The 10215-nt window shown below is 45.8% G+C and overlaps 1 protein-coding gene across 1 annotated transcript; it reads right to left on the reverse strand.

Moving 5' to 3' along the window:
• Positions 1–1151: 1151 nt before the first annotated feature.
• GPR62 (G protein-coupled receptor 62) lies at positions 1152–2381 on the reverse strand. The gene has a single exon (XM_033926629.1). It carries the CDS (start codon positions 2379–2381, stop codon positions 1152–1154), a length of 1230 nt encoding a protein of 409 aa, XP_033782520.1.
• Between the last annotated feature and the right edge of the window lie 7834 nt (positions 2382–10215).

Raw genomic sequence — 10215 nt, forward strand, 5'->3', positions numbered from 1 at the left:
GCTCCTACGCGCATCCCGTGGCTGAGCTGGAAACCTTCCCTCTGATGTTGAAGGAGCTTCCTCCAATGTCAGAGAGAAGGCTTCCGGCTCAGCCATAGGATGCGGGTAGGAGACGCTGCCCATGGCTTTGTGCAAAGAAATGACTGCGGCAGGAAGGAGGGAGTCAGCCAGACGGTAAACACCCATGGGCGGTGGCTCCTACGCGCATCCCGTGGCTGAGCTGGAAACCTTCCCTCTGATGTTGAAGGAGCTTCCTCCAATGTCAGAGAGAAGGCTTCCGGCTCAGCCATAGGATGCGGGTAGGAGCCGCTGCCCATGGCTTTGTGCAAAGAAATGACTGCGGCAGGAAGGAGGGAGTCAGCCAGACGGTAAACACCCATGGGCGGTGGCTCCTACGCGCATCCCGTGGCTGAGCTGGAAACCTTCCCTTTGATGTTGAAGGAGCTTCCTCCAATGTCAGAGAGAAGGCTTCCGGCTCAGCCATAGGATGCGGGTAGGAGCCGCTGCCCATGGCTTTGTGCAAAGAAATGACTGCGGCAGGAAGGAGGGAGTCAGCCAGACGGTAAACACCCATGGGCGGTGGCTCCTACGCGCATCCCGTGGCTGAGCTGGAAACCTTCCCTCTGATGTTGAAGGAGCTTCCTCCAATGTCAGAGAGAAGGCTTCCGGCTCAGCCATAGGATGCGGGTAGGAGCCGCTGCCCATGGCTTTGTGCAAAGAAATGACTGCGGCAGGAAGGAGGGAGTCAGCCAGACGGTAAACACCCATGGGCGGTATAGCAGCTTGTATATATTCAATGTTGGCTCTTGGAGTATAACTACCTCCCCCCATTCCCAGAGAACCCTGGTCCTAAGAAAATAAGGATTTCTATGCCATGAAATTTTATATGGGCATGTAATACATGATTTGGTAAAATTGATTTACTGGCAGTTGTAAAAACTTAGCCTGCTATTATGTCCTGTTCAATCTTTAGTGAGGGGCAACAATAATGAGAAATTAAAGGGACCGTTTTCAGAATTGTGTCCTTTGTCTAAGAGCTCTACAATTATAGAGTACATTATGGAAATGCCCACAAACATCATTCAGTTTCTCACTTGGTTATCCTAATCCATCTAAATCCCTTCCAGAACTCATGTGTCCCACATTTCCCATCAACTAGTGTCCTCTGGAATTTGTCCTGGGATTCTGAAACCAGCCAGGTTGTCCTCTAGCATACTCCTGGGGCTGGAACTGATGTAGCTTGATCTGCTTTCCAAAATGTAGCTGGTCCGCTGCAGGAACTGAAGAAAGTTTTCTTGAGTGGAGCCTTCGTTGCTCGAACAGGCAAAATCTTGGTTTATGGTTCTATTCAGAAAGTGACGGCCCAGTTTTGAAAACTCCTCTCTTATTTGTCGATTCAGAAATCCATGGAAAAAAGGATTGAGAGCAAAGGAGGAATAGGCAAGCCAGGTGACAACTGTTTCTACATGGCTGACAGCTGGGATAGGAGAGTTGATGGAAAAGTGGAGGTGGAAAGAGAAAAAAGGCAACCAACAGAACAAGAACTGTCCAACAATGAGAATCAACATCAATGCAGCTTTTCCTCCTCCAAGGATCCATTCTGGTGACAGTCTAGCTGGAAGATTTCTTGTGGTGATAATAGTTATCTGACTATTAACAGAATCTGATCGCCGTCTTGAGTTTACGGTCCATGATGGCATAGGTCCATGTTGAAGAGAGGCAATCCGAGCAACTTTATAGATACTGCAGTAGACAATGAAAATGATTAAGGTTGGCAGCACAAAGGACATGATGCTGAAGCAAATAACAAAGATTTTTTTATAGGCTCCAGGGCACCAGTATATAGAGCACTGGTTAGAGTTTATATTAGCATGATATGCTGGCCATCCCATCAAAGACAAAGAAGCAACTAGGACAGCCTTGATCCAGATGAAGACCATTACGGTGACCACCAAGGTTGCTGTCATCATGACTTCATATCTCATAGGGTGAACAATGTAGTAATACCTTTCGATGCTGATCACTGAGATAGTGAGGATGGAAGCAGTGATGAAGCAGACATTTAAGAAAATGAAGGTCTGGCATTCCATGGAGCTGAAGATAACCATATTAAAACAAGAAAAACTAGAAACAATTCCTAAAGGCATTAGGAGAAGAGCAGAAAAGAAGTCCACCAAGCACAAGTGGCACACAAAGACAAATTTCCTCAATACTTGGGTCTTCAGGATAACCACCACCAAGGTCATATTGGCCAACAGTGCAATGACATTAAGCAGGACCATGAAGAAAATGCCAACAATATCCTGGAGCCGGGTAGTTCCTGTAAAGAAAGGTGATGTTTTGAAGGGCTGGGAAACATTGAATTCGGTTCTGTTTGCCATTTAGTTCACTAGCTAATACCACAGTCCCAACTCATAGGTGGCAAAAACATTGTTTGTGACGAGACCAGAGCAGCATTTTCCAAAGAACGATCTTGCCTTCATCACTGGTGAGTCACTTGGCCACTGATTGCTCTGAAAGAAAACGGAGGAAAAGAGAAGAAAAATTAAACATGCTGCAATTTCACTTTCCAAGGGCTCTTGGTTTTTAATGAGACAAAGACAAAAGGAAACTTTGGTATGGAACAGAAAGGACGGTTTCCTCCAAGAAGCCTGACAACTGATATGTCCTTCACTTGCCATGCTTTTTATTATCTGCTATTTTTAGGGTTGCCAGATTTTACTATAGTAAATCCCAGACTTCTAGACCCGCCCTCGGGCTTAACCAGTTCCACCCATGCCCTCGTCCCAGGCTTTGAAAAGCCATCCGGACAGCGGACATATCCTCTAAAAGGAGGGCATGTCCGGGGAAAACCGGACGACTGGTAACCCTAACTATGTTTCTATACCACAAATCTACCTTCCTCCATTACTGTGTTCTCCTCAGAAATTTTTTCCAGCCGGGTGGCACGAAAAAGTAGCTGGGTGGGACGGGGAAATTTGGTGGCGAGGAAAATGAAATGTGCACTATTTTAATTAATTAATTTATTTATTTATTATTATTATTTTCCAATGCTCAATATGACTTCCTTTAAGGTTTGACACTTAGGCAGTGTTCCAGTAGCATTTAAGCCACCCTTGAAAAAAGTATTGCAGATCCTCTTATTCCAAATAATTATTGGCCAATATCAAACCTTCCATTTCTTTCAAAACTACCATATTTGAGAGAATGATATTCAACCAACTTCAAACTCATGTTGAATCTAATGCCTGCCTTAGGGCTCATTATAGCAATTCTGCCACACCAAATGCACTGAAGCCCATAGGAATTGAATGGACTTTGGTGCATTTGCCATGGGAGAATTGCTTTGTAAAAGGGGCCCTAACTGAGTGAACTCCATAGTCACCTAGGCCAGTGTTTCTCAACTTCTTCAAGTCTAACAAATACCAATCAAGTACTCCAGCCCAAGCTCCGCCCCTGACCCCACCCCCATTATAATAGTACTTGTAATGCAATTTCTTCCATTCATTTTTCATGTATTAATTCATAATGGTAACTACAAAATTTAAAAAAACCCACAAAGCACACTGTATGCAGAGAAAATGTTAATTATCATTTATATTTGTTTTATTTTTCAAAGAGATCAAGGCAGATGCCTTTAAAATATGCAATGTCACCTCAGTAACAGCTATAGAAGAATAGACAGCAGATTATAAATTCTCAAAACTGACATATTTCGATCACTAAATTGAAAATAAAATCATTTTTCCTAACTTTGTTGTCTGCTGATTTAATTAGTTTCTGGGAGGAATTCCTTCTGACTGTGCATTCCCTTCCCCCAACCAACATCTCTCTCTTTCCCTCCGTGAGTCCAACTTTTCTTCCTCTCTCCTCCACCCCTATTGGCAACATGTCTTCCTCCTCTATTATGATCTTGCATCTCTCTGTTCTTCCTCAGGGTCTCTCTCCCTCTGTCTCTTCTGTCTGCACCTCCCATAGTCCAGCATCTGCCTCCTGTCTTTCCCCTTTGGTTCAGGCCTATCTCTCTCTGTCTTTCTTCTGCTTACAACACCCCCCCCCCCTCCACACCCATGTCTAGCATTTGTTCTTCTTTCTCTACCCCGCTCTCCCTTCCTCCCTCCCTGGTCCAGAATCTTTCCACCTCTCTGCAGTCTCTCTCTCTCTCTTTTCCCTCTATACACCCCTAAGTCCAACATTTGCCCCCCTCTCTTCTGCCTCTGTTTCAGTTTTCTCCCTCTCTCTATCTTCCTTCTAACATCTTGAGTCCTCCCACCTTTGATCCGGGTCTTTCTGTCTCTCTCACTCTGTCTTCCCCCCTCTCCAGGGCCTGGCATCTCTCTCTCCTCAGTTCAGGGTGTTTCCCATATCTACCCCCTCTAGTTCAGCATCTGCCCTGTCCCTGTCTCCCTTTTGGTTCAAGTCTGCTTTCCCGTCCCTCCTCAAGGTCTTTTTCTGTTTCTCTCCCTCCCAGATCTAGTGTCTCTATGGCAATCCCAATTCCGCTGGGGCCCTCACGACGGGCGGGGCCTTACCTCAGCTGCTTCCCACACCCAGCGTGAGAGGTCATTTTTCACACTGTGACCGCCGCTTATCGAGGACCAGTCTTTAAAGCTAATTAAGGCAGCCTGCAGAGCGAACCTAGTAGGCTGCTGTTGGCCTCCGCAGCACGTTAAGAACATAAGAATAGCCTTACTGTGTCAGACTAATGGTCTATCAAGCCCAGTAGCCCGTTCTCATGGTGGCCAATCCAGGTCACGGTACCCAGGGGCGGCAAAGGGAATGTTCTGCGGAGGCCGACGGCAGCCTGCTAGGTTCGCTCTGCAGGCTGCCGTAATTAGCTTTAAAGGTGAGACAGTGAGACTAGGGGGAATCCGGAGGATGCTGAGGGGGAAGCGCCCGGCTAAAAGGCGCTAGGGAGAACACTGCTCTGCTTGGTTGGGCTGAAAACTTTTCAGCAGCACGTCGTAGTTGCAAATGAAGGGTCATGGGGCACTAACAAAGCTGAAAAGCATACAAGAGGAACAGACTCACAAAATTATCCTAATGATTTTAGTCTGCAATATTTATGAAAACCCATCAATTGTATATTCTTCACAGCAATTCCATGCAGTTCCATTTACCTGTATCAGATGTACATAATACTCCAGTACTTGTTTTTCAATGCATATTATTTTCATTTGCAAAATTCTACCTGTCCATTATTCTGAAATGTCCCTTCTGAAATTCTCTGTTTCTAAAAGTTATGAAATGAAGAGTAAAGTGCATTTTCTAACCACCTTATACAATTGTTAACCTGCTAAAGTCATCCCTCACTCACCCCTACCTGCTTAAGCAGGGCAGGATTAATTCGTTGAGGGCCCCTAGGCACACAAGTACATTGGCCCCCAGCTCCGCCCCACCATGTGCCCAGGCGGAAACAAGAAGCTGCGTCAGAGGGAAGCTTTGGGCAAACAGCAGCACTTGCAAAATTACAGTTCCTGTTGCCTTTCTTCCCCGCATTGCTTCCTTGTCTTACTTTCCGTTGATGGGGGGGCCGCATTGCTGATAGGGGGGCCCGCGTTGCCGATCGAGGGGGGGGGGCATCGCCGTTTGGAAAAAACAGTGTTGATGCCCTCATTCATCGGGCCCCCCTGACCATTTCGGTAAGTAACTGTGCTTTTCCAATAGTATCAGCTTATTTTAATTTTTTACTTTCTCGCCCACGATTTATCCACAAGCTGAATTTTTTTATTTTGTTATGTATATGTGGGTGTTTACTATATTGACTTGCACTCACTATATATCCACATGGCTTTTCTTGCTATTTACACATCACATTTTAGCATCTCTTGTTCATCATATGATTTGTAGAAGTCGCAAGATTATTGGCGGTATATAAGAATAAAGTTATTATTATTATTATATTATTATTGTTCTTTTCGGTTTTCGATATTTACTCCTGTTTTGGCATACGTTGTATTTTCTGGACCTTCATTTGTGATAGAAGTCATTTTGGGCACCTTTTACAGGTTTTTAGCGTGGACCAGCACAGCGCTCATAGAATTCATGTGAGCAGCGGAGTAGAGAGTTGCACGGGGACAGAAATCTCACCCATCCCTGCCCTTCCCCACCAGGATCCTCTCCGTCCCCGCAAGGATCCTCTACGTCCCCGTCAGGATCCTCTCCATCCCCACCCGTCCCCGCCAGGATCCTCTCCGTCCCCACCCGTACCCGTCAGGATCCTCTCTGTCCCCACCCATCCCCGCCAGGATCCTCTCCGACCCCAACCATCCCCATAAAAAGCAGCAATTACTTCTGACAGGATCATCAATTCCACAGTTTCTTTTGTGTTTGCGCTGCAGTTTTCCTTGTGGGATCTCTTTGGTGGAACCCTTTTTTTGTTTTCTGTTCAGGTAATTAACTTATAAACCCCCTCTTTTACTAAGGCTGACGTGTCCATTATATTATATGGACAAACCCTGCTTCCAAAGCCTTCCATCCCCGTGGGAGTCCCGTTGGCCAGAGGGGGGTCCCCGTGGGAGTCCTGTGGGCCAGAGGAGGGCCCCCGTAGGTTAGGAAGGATTCCCATGGGACCCCTGTGGGACCCGTGGGATTCCCTCGATCCCCGTTCCCGTGCAGATCTCTACAGCGGAGCACTTACCTCGCTGGCCCGCACTAAAAACCTCTGCACTGCTTACACATCACGTTGCCTCCTTGGGGATCTTCTTGCAGAGCTAGCACTTGAGCGTTTTAAGGGTGAGACACTGACTAGGGGGGAAGCGCATCATTAGAGGAAGACAGCAGAAGAATTGTTGGGGGTGTAGGAGAGGAAGGGAGAGATAAAACAAAGAAGTAGAAAGGGGTTAGGGAGAAATCTTGCATATGGTGGAGGGGAGGGAGACATGCATGGAGGAGAGAGAGGGAGAAATGTTGGACATTGGGTGGAAGGCAGGGAGAGATGGTACATGGGGAGAGATTACTGCGCTTAATTCTGGTCACTGAATCTGAAAAAAGATATAGTGGAATTAGAAAAGGTTCAAAGAAGAGCAACCAACCTGATAAAGAGGAAAGACTAAAGAGATTAGGACTCTTCAGCTTGGAAAAGAGAGCGCTGAGGGGAATTAAGACTGAAGTCTACAAAATCCTGAATGGTGTAGAATGGGTACAAGTGAATTGATTTTTTTACTCCATCAAAAATTGCAAAGACTGGGAGGCACTCGATGAAGTTACAGGGAAATACTTTTAAAACCTATAGGTACTTATGACCTGGGTTTGTCACAGTAGAAACAGGATACTGGGCTAGATAGACTATTTGTCTGACCCAGTATGGCTATTCTTCGGTTATGTTATGGCCCTGACATTAAATATCTGAGACTGCAGGAGATAGCCGGTCTGCCTCCTGTGGTTGTAATATCAGGTCCTATGTGTTTACCCTTGTGGATGCTTGTAAGCTCAGGACAGTACTTTGGTATTTTCATACCCTTGATACATATTTTTATTTGGTTGGCATTTTAACATAGGAGTCCTTTTACTAAGGTGTGCTAACTGGTGTAGCACACGCTAAATGCTAAGACGCCCATTGGATTATAATGAACGTCTAAGCATTTAGCATACACTAATCATTAGCATGCTCTAAATCAGTTATCACACCTTAGTAAAAAGGACCCCATTTTACATCAAGGTCTAGTTGGTCTAGGTCAGGGATCTCAAAGTCCCTCCTTGAGGGCCGCAATCCAGTCGGGTTTTCAGGATTTCCCCAATGAATATGCATTGAAAGCAGTGCATGCACATAGATCTCATGCATATTCATTGGGGAAATCCTGAAAACCTGACTGGAGGGACTTTGAGGCCCCTGGTCTAGGTGAAAGATTATGTAGGTATGGAGTTCACAATGTAAAAAAAAACCTCTTATTTAGTTTACTGCTACAGGACTCCAGTGACAATCTTTCCATTCATAGAAATTCATGCATTTGTTTATTCCAGTGTATCGCAAACTGTGTACCGCAAAATGCTGGGGAGGAGAGTCGCCGGCATTAGCTGACTGCCTACCGCAGGGGTAGGGAACTCCGGTCCTCGAGAGCCGTATTCCAGTCAGGTTTTCAGGATTTCCCCAATGAATATGCATTGAAAGCAGTGCATGCAAATAAGCATTGAAATATGCATTGAAAGCAGTGCATGCATCTTATGCATATTCATTGGGGAAATCCTGGAAACCCGACTGGAATACGGCTCTCGAGGACCGGAGTTCCCTACCCCTGGCCTACAGCAGCGGTCTCATGCTCAAACCCTTTGCAGGGAAACATTTTGGATATGTAGGTACTTGGTGGGCTGCAGAAAAAATAGTTAATGTCTTATTAATGAAATGACAACTTTGCATGAGGTAAAACGTGTTATAGTTTATAAATCTTTCCTTTCTGCTTGAGTACCTGAAAAAATGCATGTAAACCGTTCTGAGCTCCCCTGGGAGAATGTATAGAACAGGGGTAGGGAACCATATTCCAGTCGGGTTTTCAGGATTGCCCCAATGAATATGCATGAGATCTATGTGCATGCACTGCTTTCATTGCATATTCATTGAGGGAAATCCTGAAAACCCGCCTGGAATACGGCTCTCGAGGACCGGAGTTCCCTACGCCTGGTATAGAAAATTGAATGAATAAATAAATAATTGCTTCTGATAATTTCAGCTATACACTGCTGAAAGCAATGCAACATGCAGAAAGTGAAGTTTAGATAGTTTTTCACTTTCTGCATGTGGCACTGCTTTCATCTGTGTATAGCTGAAATTATCAGAAGCAATTAAGGAAAGATTTATAAACTATAAAGAGTTTTACCTCATGCAAAATTGTGATTTAGATTCTAAAGTATCAACTGCAAGAGACAAGATTTTGGTGTAGTCCTCTAGGCTTTTTTGTAGAGGGGAGAATCAATATCCAACTTGTTCCTGGAAAACTTGTGCCTTAAGTGTCCAGTGGTCGCATCCGCAACCGCCTTCAGCTCTCACCTCCTCCAGCACCGGAAACAACCTCCATCTTACATCACACAGTCACCGCCAGGATAGGTGCCGAATTTCGTGAGAGTTCACGAGATTACGTACACACGCACAAGCTGTACTGCCTCCAATGGTTACCTTACATTATAGAGCGTTGCCCGCCTCACTTCTGTCACCTCACGCAAGCGCTTTCCTGCATCTGTACGCGATTGTCCTTTTTACTCCAACTCACAATCGCGTACAGATGCAGGAAAGCGCTTGCGTGAGGTGACAGTAGTGAGGCGGGCAATGTTTCAAAACAAAGGTAACATACCGAGGGCCTCAAAATAGTACCTGGTGGGCCGCATGCGCCCTATGGCCCACGAATTTGAGACCACTGGCCTACAGGATGTGCCTCTTGTGGAGAAAGGCACATTCTGTAGGCAGTCAGCCGGTGCCAGCGCCTCTCCTTCTCTCCGTGCCTCTTCCCTTCCAGCACCCCCTACTGGTGGCTCAGGGCCCCGTCTGGAGGGCATTTACACATGTGCAGATATTGAAGGGATGGTGTCACGCATACACATGATGTCTTGTGTTGACGTCTGCGCACTTCCAGCTGCCTCAAGCCATGGCCACCATGTTTAGTGTGCTGCGGCTTCACAAAGTTTGCGAAGCATTGGTTTATGCCATTGAATTAGCGTTGGAGGATCAGTCTGTATCCAGTGCGTCTCTTCCCAATCAAAGATGCTTTATGCAAGAAGAGGCCTGAAATTCACGTGCCCTCTATTATATCACTTCCATCTTATAAGAGATGTCGATTATGCATGTTAAGATCGGAGCATCAATATCTGTGGCTAGTGTAGAATTATGAAATGCCCTGCCTGGTATTTTGCGATTCTGTATTGGGAGGATAAATAAGAAAATGTTGAAAACGCAATGCCTTCCTGTGCTAATGTTTATTCCTTTGATAATATTCTCTTTAGATTTCCCTGTTAGTAATGTATGATCTAAAGCAGGGGTGCCCAAAAGGTCGATCGCGATTGACCAGTAGATTGCAAAGGCAATGAGAGTCAATCGCGGAGCCCATCCCGGGCTCCGCGATAGACTCACATTGCCTTTGTGTTCTCCCCATTCCTTGATACTGTAACAGTCCAGACTGCAGAAGCGCCAGGCACACCAGCCTTCCCCCTCCCCCCGATGTCAATTCTGACGTCAGAGGGAAAGTTCTGGGCCAGCCAATCGTTGCATGGCTGGCCCGGAACTTCCTC

This window comes from Geotrypetes seraphini, chromosome 17, assembly GCF_902459505.1.
Source record: "Geotrypetes seraphini chromosome 17, aGeoSer1.1, whole genome shotgun sequence".
NCBI classification, from domain to species: domain Eukaryota; kingdom Metazoa; phylum Chordata; class Amphibia; order Gymnophiona; family Dermophiidae; genus Geotrypetes; species Geotrypetes seraphini.